Here is a 21,198-nt window from a genome sequence, read left to right as displayed (position 1 = left end):
GACAAACACTATAATTTACAGTTTTTTACTATGTTCAATCTGAATTTTCTTTAAAATAAAAAACATCTATATTGATTCTGACTTTTCTACATCCAACTCACAGGTTTATCATTACTTTGAGAACAAAGATTATTAATTTAACCCTTTTAGAAGGGAAGATATGGTCATTTGTTCTGGGAATGTCATTTTCGAGCCTGAGACCTGAAAAACAGGCTCACGGAGCGTCCACACAGCAGCGCTAAAAAAATCTTGGAGGTGGGCGTATCTGAAGCTTGGGGATTTTTTGCGAGCAACGCGACCAACAACCAATCACATGAATCTCCCGCCCCCGACATACAAAGCAAAAAAGCCCGAAGTAAACTGGATATAAACTCCCCAAACAGGCGAAAACCTACCACTGTCTCTGCCACCTCCCTCCATGCCTGGCTCCTCCGGTTTGTATCCCGGTAGGTAAATAGGGACTGGTCATAAAGCACCGGGTGATTCCCTACCGCTATAATTAATTTCTCCTCCATTTTTGTTAATATGAGGAATATGTCTCTCCCAGCATACACGCGGTTTGATTGGCTAGCGCTTGAACTGTCAGATTTGCATAAACGGGATTTGATTGGCTGACGCTTCCACCTCAGCTTCAAAAGTTGAACATTGCTCAACTTTTGAATCCTGAGATGCCTGGAAATCTCCGCTCTGCTTCCCACAATGCAGTTCGGCGAAAAGTGAGGCAAAGTGACGTCACCCCATTCAAAGTGAATGGGCAGAAGCGTTGGAAGATTTTTTTAACGCTGCTGTGTGGACGGTCCGTCAGGGTGGAACAGGTTAAAGCAGGGTCAACAAATAATCTCCAAAGCCACTTAAAAACACAGTATCTAATATTAAGAGTTGCATGAATGACATGGATATGGCGCCACCTTGTGTCATGTTTACAATGCAGATTATTGACATTAGGTCTGGCAATACAGTCAATAGCCGTGTTCACACCGCAGTACTTTTCCCACTTTAGTTCCGATATAGTTCCGAAATGTCACGTTCACACCAAAAAGAGCCGGAACTAAAATGAGTTCATCAGAACCTCTTTTACCCCCTTTTCCGTCCCTCCTAGAGAGCAGGGACTTTCATGGGAGAAAAAGGTTCCTATGTCTGATTGGCTGGGCGGAATGCAAACCACGCCCCGTAAAACTCCCAAAAGGTTTTGTGAAGCCGCCATTTTATTATCCTCGCATTAGCATTATTAGCATTAGCATTAGCCCAGCGCACAAACTCAGAGAGACTAACTTATGGCAACACAAAAGAAAACATGGGAGCGGTGGAGATGAGGAGGTGTCGGCGTTCTGGCGATTTACTCGGAAGGCTTCAGTAGAAGCTGCTGAGAGTCCCAGCTCCCGGCTCCCTTCAAAGAGCCACAATTCCCATCACTAGTCCCTCACTTCCGTTTCGCTTCTCATGCACTGATTCGCTAAGCTGAACAGCCAATCAGAGTGATTTCTTTTGCCGACAGCCTACCGATTCAACATACTGATTCAACATGTTGAATCGGTGGCGGAGGGTGTCGGCACGGCCGAAAAGACACAACGGTGCGGGCCACACCAATCTGAGTAGGGCGACAGGACGCTCATCGACGGCCAGACATCTATCGACATCTATCAACAGCCAAAATCGGCCCGGTGTGTCCGGGCGTTTAGATGGAAACCCAAAATATTACTTTTGCTCAGATTCAGGCTGTTCTGCAGTTCACTCACAACTCCAAATATTATTGCTGCTAACTGTGGGAGGAGGCAGCAGGCTCACCTAACTGCATCACATTACACGCGCTCACAGACAGACTACGCGAGCCAGTGAGGCTGACACTCCCGCGAGCGAGCAAGAGGGCTGTCTCTCTGGGTTTAATCTGCGCCCCAGGGTCATTTTATGCGCGTGTAAAACCACATTTTTCACTTGTGAGTAGCTTGTTTTGCGCGCTAGAATATTGACCCAATTCTGGCTCCATACGTGGCCGCCTTATATACTGTGTGCCTGCGCGCGCATTCAGGTAGGCTCACCCTGATTGGCCGGCTATGTTTATGCAAACTCAGTGTGTGAATGCTCGCATAGCATGGTTGAGAGTAGTACCCATAGAGTCCAGTAGAAGGCTCCGCCTGTGCTTATATAACTAGGGTTACAATACGTAACCCCCCGTTTTGTCCTCCATGCAGTGACGACATCGGCCTACCTGACCTGTTGTAGTACCTTTTCTGATGTTGATGCTGGTAAAGATGCTGGTAGACTCTCCTGGCATGAGCATCCGTGGCTGACCGACTTGGGCTGAAGCTGCTGGTGTATGCTGGGTAGTATGGATCGTAAGCGACGACTCATAAGCAGCTGGGCTGGTGATCTGAAGTTGTCAACTGGGGTGTTATGATACTCAAGAAGACTCAGATAGGGGTCTCTGTGATCAGCTTTTGCCTTTTCCATGAGACATTTTGCAATATGCACAGATTTCTCAGCAAGACCATTGCTTTGTGGGTAGTGTGGACTGATGGTGATGTGGGTGAACCCCCATGTGCTCGCAAAGCCTTCAAACTCTTTACACTTACACTGAGGGCCGTTATCAGATATAAATGGCACAGATGGTACTCTTCTCCGGGTTGAGCTTAACTCCTCATTCTCTGGAGCGTTGTAGCATAGCGCGGAGGTTGCTGTCGTGCTCTTCCTTGCTTCTGCCATATATGAGGACATCATCTACAATAGCACTCACTCCTTGTAGACCTTCATACGTCTCGTCAGCTTTCCGTTGAAACTCATCTTGGGCAGATTAATCCAAAAGGTAGGCGGAGAAATCTGTGTCAACTTGGATGACTCCTGAGATTTATGGCCCAGTAGCCTGATCTGGCAACCATGACACTGAAGTAGCAAGCTCCAGCTAACTTGGATGTGATGTCATCAAGGGTAGGTAAGGGGTAATGTGGTCGCTTAATGACCTTGTTTAAGTCTTTAGACAAGCAGGTCAGCACCGTAGTCAAATCCTGCTTTTTTTAAATAAGACTATTGGCCAAAACCAAGTCGTATTTATCTTTTAAAGACCTAGAACGGGTTATTAATGCCTTTGTTACCTCAAGACTGGACTATTGCAAAGCTCTGTATGTGGGTATGGACCAGGCCTCAATTAAACGCCTGCAGCTAGTCCAAAACGCAGCTGCACGTCTTCTGACTGGCCACAAAAAGCGTGACCACATCGCCCCAATTCTGGCCTCACTACACTGGCTTCCAATTCGGTTCAGAATTGATTTTAAAATCCTTTTATTTGTTTTCAAAGCACTAAATGGGCTGGCTCCGGCCTATATAGCTGAACTCCTCCATCGCTACACCCCAGCCAGAGCTTTAAGGTCTGCTGACCAGCTGCTGCTGGTAGTGCCCAAGACCAGGCTCAAAACCCAAGGTCACCGAGCCTTCGCAGCAGCTGGCCCTAGGCTCTGGAACACTCTGCCCCTCCATGTGAGGTCGGCCCAGACACTAGGGGTTTTTAAATCCTCACTAAAAACACACTTCTTCTCCCTGGCCTTCTAGTCAGAACGGAGCACGACTCCTGACATTTCCCTGTGTTTTTTATATTTCTGTTGTAAATTATTGTCTTTTATTGTGATTGTAGTAATGTGTTTTTATTACATGTACAGCACTTTGGCTCGACCAAAAATCGCTTTTAAATGTGCTATATAAATAAAACTTGATTTGATTTAGGGTCGAGGCACACTCTCAGCTTGCCTGGGTGTGGCTTTTTTCTGCTGCCACCATGGAGTTTACCCACTCTGTTGGTTCAGCATGTTTTTTAGCTCCTCTTGTCTTGGTTACGCACGTCTTGGTGGGTGGACTACAGGTACTGCCTTGGGGTCTATGTGAAATGTGCACTCACCAGGAAACAGTCCTATTCCTTTCAAGACATCTGCAAACTCATCCATAACTGGTAACCCTGATGTGCCAAAACAGATCCAATATTCAGTAGCTTCTCTCTCACTCTCGGAGAATGAATTCCAAAAAACATCGGGTCTCTTATCATTTCTTCACCATTGGCATTATTACTGTCTTTCACAAGCAGTCTCTCTCAACTCTGTCAGAAACTGGTCAAAGGGCTCCTTATCTCCCTGTATTTTCTCATGAAACTTGTAACGGGCAAATATGACATTCGTCTTCGGCTTGACGTACGCTTCATAACGCTTATAGTACGTTTCCAGTAACATACTTTCTTCTGCCCTGAGTGTCCATGTGTTGTAAATGTCCCGGCCTTTATCTCCAATCCACAGTAGTGGGTAGCTGCATTTTTCTTCTTCCTCTTTAATCTTGAACAGACCAGAAAACATTAAATCCACGTGTAGTTTAAACTTGCCCCATGCTTCGGGCAGGTTGCTAGCATCCCAGTCCATGCGGGGGGACAGAACTCCAGCGACGTCCATATTGTCCTTTGTAACCCATTTACTCTGACACCATGTCGGTAACACTTTATTTTGATAGTCCATAGTTAACACTCTACAAGTCATCAGTTGACATTTAGTAGCATGTCAACAGTGCATCAGTTGACATGTATCAGTTGATATTCAACAGCACCGCGACAAGTAACATGTTTTTTGCAACAGCGTATTAACCAATATTCAACCTTACTATCTGTAGATTGTGTCAACATCTTCAAAATTGACAATCAACTACTCAAAATCAATCTGTCAGTTGAAAGTCAACAGGGTCATGTCGACTATCTGTTGATAATCTGTTGAGAGTCAAGATGTCAACTAAAGATTACATTAACCATTAGTTGATGATCAACAGATAAGCAACTAAAGTTTAGTTGATTATTACATTAAGCATTAGTTGATGATCAACAGATAAGCAACTTTAGAGTTTAGTTGACTATCTGTTGATTGTCAACTAATCTAGAGTTGACTATCAGTATACTTTTAGTAGGTTCTCCACTAAGCGTTTGTAGGCATGTGTTAGGACTATCCAATTAAAGTGAAAAACAGTTGAGAACAGTAGAAAGTCTATAACCTATCAACAGAACACATACATTCATCCACTAATTATATGCAACAGACATGGGAATAAAGCGAAATGTTTTGCACAACTGATCACCCAGCTGGAAATGTTTGGTTCTAAAAACATTCTGAGAATGTTATATTCATTGTTCTAGGAATGTTTTCAGCGGGAAGTTTTTGTTTGGTTCCCAGAATGTTCTTGTGAAAGGTAGGATAACGTTCTCTAAAAACATTCTTAAAATGTTTGGTGATAACCTTCCTAAAATGTTTTTGATAACATTGTTAGAACATTATGCCCTACTATTCTTAAAACGTTTTCAGCAGAAGCTTTTATTTTGGTTCCCAGAATGTTCTTCTGAAAGGTAGGATAACGTTCTTTAAAAACATTCTTAAAATGTTTGGTGATAACCTTCCTAAAATGTTTTTGATAACATTGTTAGAACATTATGCCCTACTATTCTTAAAACGTTTTCAGCAGAAGCTTTTATTTTGGTTCCCAGAATGTTCTTCTGAAAGGTAGGATAACGTTCTCTAAAAACATTCTTAAAATGTTTTTGATAACATTGTTAGAACATTATGCCCTACTGTTCTTAAAATGTTTTCAGCTGCAAGTTAGATTTGTTTATGTTGCCAGAATGTTAATATTTTAGAGAACGATAACATGCTTTATGTTTAAAACATTATGCAAATGTTCTGTGGTAACAATTTACTAAAATATGTTTACATTATTAGAACATAAAGACATAATATTCCTGTAATTGTTCAACTCAAAATTCCTGGGTAAGTGGACTGACCACTGTGGTCATTAGGATGATTTTGATAGTTTACTTAAAGGTAGGGTAGGTAAGTTTGAGAAACCGGCTCGAGATACACTTTTTGTTATATTCCATGGAATGCTCTTAACCTGTTAAGCCCTGAGCCTGTTTTTCAGGTCTCAGGGTCGAAAATGACATTCCCAGAACAAATTACCATATCTTCCCTTCTAAAAGGGTTAAATTAATAATCTTTTTTCTCAAAGTAATGATAAACCTGTGAGTTGGATGTAGAAAAGTCAGAATCAATATAGATGTTTTTTATTTTAAAGAAAATTCAGATTTTACATAGTAAAAAACTGTAAATTATAGTGTTCGTCCAAAAATGATTTTTTACTTATAGTGAAAACTACCCTTGGATGATGGTAAGGTAGACTAAAGGCTTTAGGAATCCAAAGTACAACATATAATAAGTACCCTGTATCAAGATTGATGCAAAACAAGTGACATTTGACCTTTTTAAGAGAGGTTTAGCCAAAACCACTCCACCTCTGAGGTGATTTGGGTGAAAATGTTTTTTTTTTCATATCTCTGGAACCCATTGGTCGATTTTGATGGTTGACACCTCTTTCTGACCGTTAGAGCCAATAGAATCGAAGGGGGAGTCCCCCACACACACTCATTGTGAAAACAAAAGGTGGGGGCTTCGTGCATGCAGGTTTGCATCAGAGTGAAGCGATCTCTCGCTCTGACATCTGGAAACGAAAAAGCAGTTTTATTGCTTATGGATTATCAGAAATCATTTCAAAGAGGACACAGACACATTGGATTAACCTATGGATTAACTGCAGCATCGTTTTTTATCGTTTTAATGCCATTGAAGACCAGTTTTGACCAAGGTAAACCATGTTAGCGTTTGTAGCTACCTAGCGCCACATGTTTTGATGTACGTTTTCATTTATAGAGTCGCAAATGTTTATCACTGAGTGTTGTGGTGGGCACCCATCGATTCTGTGTCTCCAGACGATGCTAATCGATGGGTTGGCTGTGCATCTAGGATAAGTAATAAGGGAGTTATGAGTGAGTTTAGGTGCAGTGATAGGTTAGCATTGTTTCGCTCATGGCTAATTCAGAGGCTGAGTGTTAGCATTGTGGGGTTTTTTTGGGAAAAAAAATTAAAAAAGATCAGTTAGCTAAGTTTCTTCCCGTTACATGGATATAAAACATTCATAGTTTATTAAATATTAAGATTCCTTAGACGTTGTTTCCTGCAAATGACGCGTTTATCCGCCCGGTACCGGGGGGGTGGTGCGTAAGAGGTTAACATCCCGATAGCAATGAATATTTTAAGTGCTTTGACAAAAAATCCATAAAGAAATGTCATCTGTGGAAGCCGTAGTACTGTAAAAAGCATGACCAATCATTTTAGCCGGCCCGGCTAAAATAACTGGATGGCCTACCTGCCTGTCAGCCTTCCATCTGTGCACAAACTTATCTCGTGCCCTCATTGGTCATGTGCGCGTTCGTGTGTGTTGGAGGAGGGGCTCTGTAAGGAAGTGGCAGATTTTTTCCGGCTGTGTATTTTCAAATTCTAGCGCACTCGAGCTGGTTTCTCCAAAATTACCTACCCCACCTTTAACTATTGGAATTTGACTATTAACATATGTAAAAGGATGAATCGGAATCAGCTGGTAAAAGTAACATTTGTTTATATCCTACCTTTCAGAAGAACATTCTGGGAACCAAAATAAAACGTCCCGCTGAAAACGTTTTAAGAACAGTAGGGCATAATGTTCTAACAATGTTATCAAAAACATCTTAAGAAGGTTATCAAAAACATCTTAAGAAGGTTATCACCAAACATTTCAAGAATGTTTTTAAAGAACGTTATCCTACCTTTCAGAAGAACATTCTGGGAACCAAAATAAAACGTCCTGCTGAAAACGTTTTAAGAACAGTAGGGCATAATGTTCTAACAATGTTATCAAAAACATCTTAAGAAGGTTATCAAAAACATTTTAAGAAGGTTATCACCAAACATTTCAAGAATGTTTTTAAAGAACGTTATCCTACCTTTCAGAAGAACATTCTGGGAACCAAAATAAAACGTCCCGCTGAAAACATTCCTAGAACAACGAATGGTAACAAACATTTCTAGCTGGGAACTCACACATGCCACCGCAAACATGCAATATCTGCTTACAGCTTATCATGAATTACGTGCTTGTTTGTGCTTTTCAAAAGGAAAATATGGTGACATCAGATTTTTTTTAAAACATCCTTTTCAAACAAATGCAACAAGTTTGTTTTTTAAAGCGCTCTAGAAATAAATCTGACGTTGACCATGACCGTGTTAATATTTGCCATAACAGGAACGTTTTATAAAAAAATAATAACATCCTGAAAACATTTTCAGAATGTTTCTTGGAGAATGTTCTTCATTTGTTATCATGTAACATTGAGGGAACGTTTTATAAAGAACATCTTTAATGTGTTACCCAACAATGTCCAAAACACATCCTCAGAATGTTGCAGGCAAAACGTTCCACCTTTGTTAACATATCACATTAAAGGAACATTTTATAAAACACTTTCTGTCATCTCAGGCCTCAATAACATCCTGAAAACATTTTCAGAATGTTGCTTGGAGAATGTTCTTCTTTTGTTATCAAGTAACATTGAGGGAACGTTTTATAAAGAACATCTTTAATGTGTTACCCAACAACGTCCAAAACACATCCTTAGAATGTTGCAGGCAAAACGTTCCACCTTTGTTAACATATCACATTAAAGGAACGTTTTATAAAAAAACTTTCTGTCATCTCAGGCCTTAATAACATCCTCAAAACATCCTCTGAATGTTGCAGATAAAACGTTATGTCTTAGTTAACCTTAAACCTTATAGGAACCTTATTTGAAAAAATAAACATCCTAAAAAGGTTCTTTGAACATCAGATTAAAACGTTTCTTTAAAACCTTATTAGAACCTGTAGGTAATGATAGCCAAAGTTGTGAGAACGTTCCCCGCTAGCTGGGTCACAAACACTGGATAACTGAAGTCAATACCAGGCTATAAAGCACAGTAAAACAAACACTATATGCAGCATATCAGAGAAAAAAAGCTTTTTTATTTTAAGAATATACTACAAATATAGTAAAAACACTGAACAGTTGTGAAATGGCAGATTTGTACAGTTTAATAACTATAAATAAAATAAACAACGAAACTTGACCAACAGAAGAACATTAAATGATTGATCTACCCTGAGGCCAAGGTCAACCGTTAAAGGTATAATATGTAGGAATTTCCTAAAAAACAATGTATAGATATAAATATATATGATCCACTACAAGTGTGTGATGGTGTCTGTATCTACAGAGACCCTGCCCTCTGCCTGTGTTTTGTCTTTTTCCCCTTTTATTTTGCTGTGTTCAGGACGTTTATGGGCGTCAGCAAAGAGCCTTTGGGCCCAATGTGCCGCCAGCCAATTACCAGGGTGTGCAGCTCGATCAGTTAACAACAATAATTAGGCTACAGAAAGGTCTTAAACTGATCTGTGGTTACCATCCCTTATGTCCTTGATAAGTCTTCCAAGTACACCATGTTTATATGTTCTTGCTAACCAGTATGAAGGAGAGCTGTTTTTTTAAGGTTTTCTCAGAACGATTGCCCCGCATACGCCAAACTTCCCTCTTGTATGTCTGCCATGCTCTCTCAATATTTTGAGTATGTAGTCCTGTTTGTGGATCAACATAATTCTGGCTGTGGTTGACCCTGACATGCCTGTAGCCCTTCTGGGAAAGACTGGCATATGCTCTCCACTCATCACTCACAACAAGACTTTGAGGCTTGATATGCTTATTGATGATGGGAACAAGGGTCTCCTTGTTTCTTCTCTTTACAAGGCGAAGAATGGGACGTCTGCTTGCAGCTTTGATCTCAAGTATACCAAACACCCACGATCTCTTTCTTTTCCAGGTGTCACCAAAGCGTCCTCTTCCATACTACCAAAAAACAGTGTGAACATTATTACAAAATAATCTCTTGACTTTATGTTTAATCAATCTATTGTTAGTCAGGTCACGTGTAATTACCTTTTCATCTAAATCTGTTTTTCCTTATAACACAGTAAACATGCTTACAAAATGATTTGCTGGAAAGGGATAATCTTCTCAAGGTCTAACCCTAAGGTTATCTTTTTTCTCCTCGACAGTTCATGAATTTGTGCTTTTCTTTTGTCACTATGACCACATTAGGAACCACAAAATGTTGACTGAAATTGATTGAAAACAATTACCAAATCTTGTAATGCAAGTCAATTTAGTCTTGACTCTGGCTTTGTGTGAATATTTAGTTATTTATTCATTATGTATGTAATTTTTGAGTTAGGAACACCTGTTCCTGTTTTATTTGACTAATATATAAGATAAATACAGAAGCCTAATAAATAATAATAAAAAGGTTTTTCACGAGAGCTTTTCCTGGAATCTCTCTAGGTCGTCCTCAGACGAGCCCTCCATCGTCGCTTCCAGTCATCCCGGTTCTCCATACATCTGGCCAGTTCATTGGTACTTTGTGCTCCTGCGTCATTCTTGAGTACGTCCACGTATGTTAGTGTGCAAGGCAAGGCAAGGCAAGGCAAGTTTATTTATATAGCACCTTTCAACACAAGGTAATTCAAAGTGCTTTACAAAAATGGAAGACATTTTAAAAATGGCATTTAAAATCAGTCATTAAAAAGGAAAGATAATAAAATAAACATTAAAAGAAAAAATACATGGATAAAAGTTAAAAGTTACAGTGCAGTTTAAGATGTGAATAGTTCAATTAAAAGCAGCGGCAAAAAGAAAAGTCTTCAGCCTGGATTTAAAAGTAGTAAGAGTTGCAGCGGACCTGCAGGTTTCTGGGAGTTTGTTCCAGATATTCGGAGCATAATAACTGAATGCTGCTTTACCATGTTTAGTTCTGACTCTGGGGACAGAAAGCTGACCAGTCCCTGAAGACCTGAGAGTTCTGGATGGTTCATAATTTAGCAGTAGGTCAGACATGTATTTTGGGCCTAAACCATTCAAAGCTTTATAAACCAGCAACAATATTTTGAAATCTATTCTTTGACACACAGGAAGCCAGTGTAAAGACTTCAGAACAGGAGTGATGTGATCCACTTTCTTAGTGTTAGTGAGGACTCGAGCAGCGGCGTTCTGAATTAGCTGCAGCTTTCTAATAGATTTTTTAGTGAGGCCTGTAAAGACACCATTGCAGTAGTCGAGTCTACTGAAGATAAAAGCATCGACAAGTTTTTCCAAATCCTGCTGTGACATTAGTCCTTTAATCCTAGATATGTTCTTTAGGTGATAGTAGGCTGATTTAGTAACTGTTTTAATGTGACTGTTGAAACTCAGGTCAGAGTCCATGACTACACCTAGATTTCTGGCTTTATCTGTTGTTTTGAACATTGCAGACTGAAGCTCAGCGCTAACTTTTATACGTTCTGCCTTGGCTCCAAAAACCATTACCTCAGTTTTTATCTTTGTTTAATTGGAGAAAGTTCTGACACATCCAGTCATTGATTTGTTCAATGCACTTACTCAGTGTTTGAATTGGAGCATAATCTCCTGGTGAAATTGTTACGTAAATTTGTGTGTCATCCGCATAGCTATGGTAACTTATTTTGTTGTTTTTCATTATCTGAGCCAGTGGTAGCATGTAGATGTTAAAGAGAAGAGGCCCCAAGATGGAGCCTTGAGGTACCCCACATGTCATATTTGTCAACTCAGATGTGTATTTACCTATAGAAATAAAGTTTTTTCTGTCCTTTAAGTAGGACTCAAACCAATTTAGAACTGTTGCCGAAAGTCCCACCCAGTTTTCTAGTCGGTCTAGTAATATGTTGTGGTCAACAGTGTCAAATGCAGCACTGAGATCTAATAATACTAACACTGAAGTTCTGCCACTGTCTGTGTTTAAGTGGATGTCATTGAAGACCTTTACAAGAGCAGTCTCAGTGCTGTGGTTTGGACGAAATCCTGACTGGAACACATCCAAACAGTTATTTAAATGCAAGAAGTTACTCAACTGTTGAAATACTACTTTTTCAATGATTTTACCTAGAAATGGTAGGTTTGATATTGGCCTGTAATTGTTCATTACTGAGGCATCTAGATTATTCTTTTTTAAGAGCGGTTTAATGACTGCAGTTTTCAGGGCCTCTGGAAAAATACCTGAGTGAAGAGATGTGTTTACTATATGAAGTAGATCTGAGGCCATGCAAGGAAAAACATCTTTGAAAAATCCTGTTGGAATAATATCAAGGCAGCAGGAGGAGGATTTCAGAAGTTGAATAATGTCCTCTAAGTTTTTACCATTAATCTGATGGAATTGTGTCATGGTGTTTGAATTGATATTAGGTGGACATAGGGACAAAACATTTGCTGTACCTGATGTAGAGGCACTGACTGCTTGTCTAATTTTCTGAATTTTGTCAGTGAAGAAGGAGGCAAAATCATTGCACGCCCTGGTGGATAGAAATTCAGAGGCTACTGACACTGGGGGGTTAGTTAGTCTGTCGACGGTAGCAAACAAGGCACGTGCGTTGTTTTTGTTTTTGGTAATGATGTCAGAGAAGAAAGACTGTCGTGCGTTTTTCAATTCCAAATTATAAAGGCCAAGTCTCTCTTTATAGATTTCAAAGTGAACCTGGAGATTTGTTTTTCGCCACCTACGTTCAGCTTTTCGACACTCTCTTTTTTCTGTTCTCACGGTCATGGCCTTTCTCCATGGAGATATTTTCTTGCTAATCACTTCCTTTACCTTAGTTGGAGCAATGGTATCTATAACATTTTTAATTTTTGAATTAAAATGATCTACTAGCTCATTTACTGAGATGTTAGCAGGGGCAAGTGTGGATGAGAAATTATGAGTAAACATTTCCCTAGTATTTTCAGTTAAATATCGCTTTGTGGTTACCTCTTTCTGAACATTTTTGTGAACAGAAATAGAGCTCTCAAAGAAAACACAGGAATGATCAGAGAGTGCAACATCAGTCACCACAACCTTTGAGATATTCAGAGATATGTGCGACGTCCTCGTGACCGATGGCCGTGTGTTGGTTCCCACAGCACCAATTTGCTGGCTGGCAGCTCTTGATGCCTTTGGCAATGTCCTGCTAGTCTCATTCTCCTGGCTGCAATTTTCTCGCTCACCCTTGGTATTCCCTCGTACAGGATCTTGTTGGTTACATGTACACTCTTGCTGATGTTAAGTACTGCTCGCAACATTCTGGTGTAACATCCGTCTAGAGACTTTTGCAGGGTTGGCTTCAGGGTCCAGCATTCACTGCCATAGAGGAGAACAGACTCTACCGTTGCATAGAAGAAGCTGAGTTTGATTTGTCGGGGGAGGTTGGAGTTCCATACACTGGTCATGCCGTTCAGGGCCCTCCATGCAAGTGCCTTCCTCACCTTAAGATCTTGCTCGGTTGAGTTGACCCATGAGCCCAGGTACTTGAAGTCCTTGACTTCTTTAAGCACAGTGCCTTCTGTTGTTGTCAGAGGTGGATGTTCCGGTAAGATGTTGTAGGTGATAACCTCAGTTTTCTTGGCATTTAGCCTAAGGCCAACATTGGCACACTCTAACTCCACTCTGTTCAGGAGTTCCTGTGCTTGTTCCACGCTGTCGGAGAGCAGGCTGATGTCGTCCGCATAGTCCAGGTCTGTCAGGACTACTGTGGGGTATCGTCTCGACCTCCTTGGTGTTAGAGTGAAGCCACGATCCTGCTCTCATCCACTGATGGCTTTCCTGAGCGCATAATCCAGGACTATGATGAAGAGGAAGGGGGCTAGGGTAGGGATGCATATCGTTGACTTTTTTACGATACCTATACCGATACCGATACCACTGAACGATACCGATACATATCGTGATACTTTCATGTTGCATAAGGGAAACATTTTATCATCCCGCAATTACTCCCATGAAGCGCTTTATTATATAGTTAACATGTCAAATGAATATTAAATTCAATTGTGGGACTTGGACCTTTTAGTACTGAACAAACAATGAAAAACACGTTATCTATGAAGAAAACTGATTCTGCAATATCATTTATAACAACCATCAGGCGGGAATAGTACATCTTGTCAATGGAAAAATAAAATAGCACCAGTATAATCACTATTCAACCTGAGATTCAACTGACCAGAGAACACATAAAGGATCATGAGATCTCGGCATTGCACATAAAACAAATAGCATCCTTAAAATCAACATTTGCCTGATGAAAGAAAACAAATCCCATCACAGTTCAGTTTTGTGCATTCATCTTCAAGAAGATGAGCATATCTGCTCTCTCTGGATCCAAACGGGCCCTTTCACAGCGTAGGATATCACCTGCTAAACTGAACACTCTCTCGCTTGGCACGCTGCTTCCCTGAACACAGAGGTACTTGGTTGCCATACGAGACAGCATTGGTTGGAGATTGGATGTGTTGCCACCTTTCCCAGAAATAAACTTCTTGCAGTGGTTACAGACCCCACCATTCAGACTGGCAGTGGTTACAGACCCCACCATTCAGACTGGCAGTCATATGCAGCCACACTTTAGATTTTCAAAAGTGACTTGGTTGCGGAGATTCACTGCGAAATTGACATCGTAATTCCGACGGTTTGGGCACAAGTTTAAGGATATTATGCCTCACTTTTATAAAAAAATTTAAAAAACGATCGAAAACCGGATCTGATTTCGGTACGGTATACCGTAGCCACCAGTAACCGGTATTTCGGTAATACCGGGAACCGGTATGCACCCCTAGGCTAGGGTGTCCCCTTGCATTACCCCAGCCAGGATGTCAAACTCCTCGCTGTTGCCATCTGGGGTCACCACCTTGGCGCTTGTTCCTGCGTACATGGTCTCTATTGCCCGGAGTATGTTGGGAGGGACACTGTATGCCTCAAGGATCTTCACCATTGTGCTTCTGTGGATCGAGTCAAATGCCTTTTTGAAGTCGATAAAGCACAGTACAGCAGTCAGGTTATCCTTTTTCACCTCCTCGATCATTCTCCTTAGTGCCAAGATCTGGGCTACGGTGGTTCTCCCCTCTCGAAAGCCATTCTGGCTCTCCCTCAGGTGAGGGTCGATGACGTGCCGTATCCTGTTCAGTATCATCCGGTTGTAAACCTTTGCGGTGATACATGTCAGGCTGATGCCTCGGTAGTTGTCTGGCTTTGAGAGGTCTCCAGTTTTAGTGTCCCTCAACCTGTCCCTCCTTAGTCCTCTTCCGCCCGGTCATCTCATTGATGACCCTCCAGGCCTCCCCATATTGCCTTTCACCCTGCGCTGCCTGCACTCTTCGCACATTCTCCATTAGTTCCTCCCCTTTGATGGTGTCGTAGGTACTGAAGAGAAGCTGTTTGGCTTCGTTCAGTACCCCACGTCTCTCCAAGGTTGGTTCACGCTCAAAGTTGAGGCGTGCTTCCTCCACCCTACCCCGTGCCGCTACGACCTCCGGATGTCTGGACCGAAGGGAGGTTCTGGCTCTGTCCAGCACGGGCACACATAGCCTGGTCGCCTCCTCGTTTGCAACAACGAATCTCCTGTATTCGCTGCTGGGCTCTGCTCCCTTATCCAGCTGCCGAAAGCGCTTCCTAACCACCTCCGTATACCTGGTTTGAAGGCCAGGGTCGGTTGTGAATGCCTTCCAGTCATGCCGGATCTTGGGGCTTGGCTTGGGGACCCTGAGGCTCAGTCGCACCCTCATGGAGACCACGCGGTGATCAGAGCCCACAGAGCTGAACGTGCTGTACGGTTCAGCATTCAGGATGGAGTTCCTCCACTTTTTCCTCACAAGTTTGTAGTCCAACTGACGTAGCATACCTGTGGCTCGATCTTGGAAGGTCCATCTCTTGCCTGTTCTTTTCCAGAACGTGGTGTTCGCTGCCAGTAGCTCGTGTTCCATGAGAAGGGCCGTGAGGTATGCACCATTGCGGTTGGTAGAGTCGTGGTATGGGTAGGGTGCGTCCTCTGGTCCAAGCCTTGCGTTGAAGTCACCCAGGATTGCCAGGAAGTTGTGCGCTGGGACATCTCGGACTGCTGTTGCAAGGTCCTCATAGAACTTCTCCACCTCCTCAGATGGTGCCACGTTGGTGGGTGAGTACACGACTATGACTGTTGTTACTGGGTTGCCTGAGAACTCTGCAATAAGGATCCTATCGGTGTGATGATAAACCCGACGGAGAGCCTTACGCGCCAGAGGACCCAGCATTAGCCCTACGCCCCCTGTTGCAGCCTGGGCCTCGTTTCGCCACGCAGATGCAGTGATGAACGTGCATCTCTCCACTCTGCGATACACGATCCGGTCATCAGTGTGCACTCTTCTGTGTTCCTGGATTCCCAGGACCTCCACTCCCTGTTCCCCAGCACAGTGTGCTAGTTCTACCAATCTAGCTTCTTCTCTCACTGTACATGCATTGAAGGTTCCCATTACGAATGGTCTCCGACAACGCATGAGTGCATTGGACGGGGTTCTGTGATCGGACAGGACCCTCCCTTGCTGGTTTGGGGTCCTATCGTCATGTTGTCCTCCGGAAGGAGGACCAGCACCACCATCCGCTGCGATGTTCCTGCGGACTCCCGCCGCTGGAAGTATAGGATTTGGGATGACTTTGTTCTTCATGGTTGGCTTTACCATGCTAATTAAGGACTGGTGGGCGCAACTCCTCTCAGTCCTGGTTTTAGTTCAGAGTGTCCTTCTCCTATGAGCCCCATCTGCCCCTGCTATTTGCCCATAGCTGGGTCAGTGGTTGGCAGGCGCCAGGGCGTGTCCACACACCGGTGGGCCTGCACGCCTTGCCTCTGGGGCCCACTGTTGCTCCGAGATCCCCTACAGTTTAGCCTGGGACCTCACGGTACCCAGTTACCATGTGTGGCCACGAGGAGGCACTCCAGAAGTCTTGGCGGTGGAGCGGCTTTGTACCAGCAGGAGGAGACTTACACACTCGGCTCCCCTTTTCACCCTCCGCGAGGAGGGCTAGTCGGCGGCAGTAGCTGAAAGCAGAGTAGCAAGCAGAAGCAGCATGCAGCATGCACTAACTACAAGCACTACTACCACAGATCTACTGCACTACGCATCACACAGCCCTGCATACAAGCACACACAATTCTGAGATAATAATCTTGTTAATTAAGAAAAACAGAAAACGTTTATTTCTCATGTGTATGCATTACGCTTCCGTAAATAAACCCTCTTTAGGTTAAACAAATACAATAAAATGCCAATGAGTGCAAAGTGTTTCCCCTGTGTATGAATAAGTGACATATTTGTTGCTATCTTTGGGTTGGAAACCCCCTCACACACTTACAAAAGCCCAAATAATTAACATCTTCTTTAACATAATCAATATGGCACTATTTGTTAGGCTTCCCGAGAAGTGACTGGAGATGAGAAACCGCTACGCAAGCACTTAGACAGAAACAGTGGTGAAGTGTCAAAAAATAGGCTTTATTTGACCACGGCACAGGCAAGGTGTAGACGAGGAGCTCAGAGAAGGGAGACGTGGAGCTGGATAGACCAGGGGGAAACGGAGGTGCGGAGATGCACGGAGGGAGCACCGACGAGGAGAGCCGGGGATCCAGAGCTGGCGAATGTAATCAGGATCGAGCTGGTGTGCGTGGAAGCACGGAGGAAACACCGACGAGGAGAGCCGGGAATCCAGAGCTGGCGAATGTAGTCAGGATCGAGCTGGTGTGCGTGGAAGCACGGAGGGAAATCAGACGAGGAGTCGGAGGCTGGACGTGGCAAGCAGAGCGGCAGGTGTGTGGATCTGGAACAGGAAAAAAGCAGGGTTAGGAAGGAATATCCTCTCACTAGGAGCATCAAAAAAGTTACTAGGAAAAATGCTAGTAGGCCTGGACGATAGTTTACCACTGAAGAATAAACGAAGAACTGGCGAAGTCTGAGGATGGGAACCAGGGTTTTAAGCAGGTGCAGGTGAGTAGTGGCAATCAGTGAGATGAACAACAGCAGTGGAGGTGAGTTGGCGGGAATCAGAAAGTAGGTCAGCCACGCCCAGCCAGGAAGACAGACAAACACAGAAGGGGAAAAGAAGGAGGAAGTACTGCAGATTCTCACACTATTATTGGAGAGGATGCTTGGTGATAGGAAGGCACCATTTTCACCGGATGCTGGTTTCATTTAAAGGGGACCTATCATGCAAAATGCACTTTTGTACGTCTTTTATACATGAATATGTGTCCCCGGTGTTCCAGGGAACTCACCAAGTGTCAGAAAACACAACCCTCTCTATTTTCCTCCATACCCAAATCTCTAAAAAAGGGGCTGCAACGGATCTGATAAAAACTGATCCAGATTTGAACACTGTCCTGACGTCAGGACAGTGGCGCTACGGCTATTGGGCCAACTCCACCAATCAGGAGGAGACAGCCACGGCCATTGCCGTTCGAAAGCGCTGGAGACGCTGTAGTACATATGCCAGGCCTGTAAGTGGCGCTGTAGTCTGCCACAAAAGCAGCGAAGAAGACTTGGTTACCATGGTTACCCTTCTGTTTGCTCCCGCTGCTTTAATTCAATGCAATCCCTCCCCGTCGAGGCAAGCACTGTAATTCTCTCCGGTTAGTCCACCAGCAGATGACAAACACCCACCTCTCCGCCTCTTCCAAGGAACGAGGGGACCGTGCGGCAGAGTTTCAGTTTTCAGTTTCTTTTCGCCGGTCAAGATGTCCGTTAAAGTTTAAATCTTCCGGACAAAATTAGAAAAGTGCCGGTCAAAGGTCTTCTTTGTTATTTATTGAGCTTTAAAACAAATGAATAACGACTCTATAGGCCTATAATAACACGGAGGACGGAGATCTCTTTTTCTCCCCCTCTTCTGACAGCCCAGCAGCTGATCAAAGCACGGCTCCCCTCTCCTGCAGGGGGGCGTGGTCAGCAGAATCAGACCCGTAGACAGCAAACAGCACATAGAGCGAAATGAGGCATGGCTAAAATGCATGATCTGTTTGGTATTTTGAAAACAGAAACGTATAAATATACCTTATATAGGTATGGCCCTGCAATATATCATTTAAATATAGCATGATAGGTTTCCTTTAACATCAATAAACTGTTCTCAGAGCAGTTTTATGTGTTTTCCCTATGCTTTCACATTGTACTGAAGTTTGGCTTCTTAATTTCCTGTAGATTGTAAATAGGACATCCTTGGCAGAGGAATGGGGAGGGTGGATCACCATTGTAAAATTACAGTGGCATGATGACATCATAATGAAACAGTTTTTTTATTAACTGATTGACAGCTTTGGGGAGAGTGATATTCATTTCTGCCATTTTTTTTTAATATTCTATCTATGACTCTCCCCTCCCACCCACTCTCTATATCTCCTAAATTATGATTCACATAATGATGTAAGCTCTTTCAGGTTATAGAAAATGTAACACATTTAGTCAAGTGTATTGCACATTTAAATTAAATTACCTTGCGTTTGTGGCAGAATTTGCTCTCATCAATGTGAACATTAACCCCACCGACTTTCTGCTTCTTTTTCTTTTGGTGCTTTCCCAGGCTTTTTACACTGATTCTTCTGAGTTTCTTTGACATCATGGAAAGTGTTGCTGAGCTCTTTGCACTGCCATCTTGAAGCATGTCAACTTGCCGTAGATGCAAACCCTGTGCAAATCTATCAAGGATTAACACAAATAATTAAATAAGGACAGTGCTAAAACTGATGCTCATTGCAACACAGTGTCACATATGGTTGTATAGATAGAATCACCACCATACTCTTCTGTCAGAAGCCCAAACTTATGATTTATAAGAAATCCTAATGCTTGAAAGCAGAAACAAATAATACTTAAGAGCAGAAAAACAAAATATGGTCAACTTACAACATGATGAAATTAGCAAGAGCCAAAAGTTAACGTCAAGAGAGTTTTTTTGTTACTGTAACATATCTGGCCAATCAAGGTCATATGCTTTTGCAATATTCTTTCAGATTGACCATAAATCCATGCCACCATAAATTATGATAACAGCATGTGCTGTAGTGCAAATGTACTCCATATACTCAAATGCACTCTACACATAGGCTACTGCAATCTATCAAATACTGAAATAAGATAATACCTTTGCATTGCTTACCTATGGATGTACTTCATCAATGCGAAAAACTCCAGTGTGATTGTGAGAAAAGTGACTTTGTCCTAACACTTCTCCTCAAACGTCCACATCTTTTACGTTGGCAATTGCAGGACATCAAATTGTATGATAAACTGAACATTTTCTGTGTGTGTTACACACACTAAGTTGGATATATAATTAATTCAAATAACAGCAGCTAATGTAAAAACCATGCTGTTTATGCAAGTAAGCCTAGTTCATGTCAGTGTCATTATCTATACTATACGCTGAAATAAATATGTTGTAACATTAGCTAGCTGGCTACTTGTCTAAATTGTATCTTGCCTCCATGCACTGTAAAAACAGTTCCGATGGTGAAGTCAACAAAACTCAATTTTTAATGTAATTGACTTGCCCTAAATTACTTTTTTTTCAATGTGCGTTTAAATAAGTAACACTTAAGCAACAATGAGAACATGTTTTAAGAACTCATTAATTTGTAAATTAATATCACATTTTCTGAACTTTCTTATAAATACGTTTTGGAAAACTTCATGAAAATTATTTTGTCAACGCCACGGTCATGACACGCCCTCAAACGAGAATCCCGCGGTGTGAGACTTCCTGTTCCTCAGCGATTCTTCGGCAGTTGGACACGTGTTTGCGTTGGATTCTCTTAAAATCATCGTAAAACAAGTAAGCATACCACCTGAGTTACTAATTACTGCTTTTTAACTAGCAAGTGTTATTTACTTTTCTTGTATTCACTGTTTTGAACGGAACATCGACATGCCAGCACCATTACTGCTGTTACATTTAGACTCAGCCCTGTCGTGCTCATGTAGTCTATTTTTTCGCGCAAATGGTGTTGGGCAAAGTTTGCATCAAGTGCCTACCGACACAATTCTGTGGTTAAGTTAAGAGCATGTATTAAAGGTAGGGTAGGTAAGTTTGAGAAACCGGCTCGAGATCGCTAGAATTAGAAAATACACAACCGGAGAAAATCTGCCACTTCCTTACAGAGCCCCTCCTCCAACACACACGAACGCGCACATGACCAATGAGGGCACGAGATAAGTTTGTGCACAGATGGAAGGCTGACAGGCAGGTAGGCCATCCAGTTATTTTAGCCGGGCCGGCTAAAATGATTGGTCGTGCTTTTTACAGTACTACGGCTTCCACAGATGACATTTTTTTATGGATTTTTTGTCAAAGCACTTAAGATATTCATTGCTATCGGGATGTTAAGAGCATTCCATGGAATATAACAAAAAGTGTATCTCGAGCCGGTTTCTCAAACTTACCTACCCCACCTTTAAGAATC

The 21,198-nt window shown here is 42.4% G+C and overlaps 1 protein-coding gene across 1 annotated transcript; it reads right to left on the bottom strand.

Annotated features, from left to right (window-relative positions):
- Positions 1 to 14,986: 14,986 nt before the first annotated feature.
- Positions 14,987 to 16,417, bottom strand: LOC117474895 (craniofacial development protein 2-like). The gene has a single exon (XM_034120920.1). The coding sequence runs from the start codon at positions 16,415 to 16,417 to the stop codon at positions 14,987 to 14,989; it is 1,431 nt and encodes a 476-aa protein (XP_033976811.1).
- Positions 16,418 to 21,198: the final 4,781 nt, after the last annotated feature.

The sequence above is a fragment of the Trematomus bernacchii genome, unplaced genomic scaffold (assembly GCF_902827165.1).
Source record: "Trematomus bernacchii unplaced genomic scaffold, fTreBer1.1, whole genome shotgun sequence".
NCBI lineage: Eukaryota > Metazoa > Chordata > Actinopteri > Perciformes > Nototheniidae > Trematomus > Trematomus bernacchii.
The sequence above is the reverse complement of the archived record's forward strand: the minus strand, read 5'-3'. Positions and strand labels throughout refer to the sequence as shown.

Excerpts from the sequence above, each read along its gene's own strand:
- LOC117474895 (XM_034120920.1), bottom strand. The coding sequence starts at position 16,417 with ATGAAGAACAAAGTCATCCCAAATCCTATACTTCCAGCGGCGGGAGTC.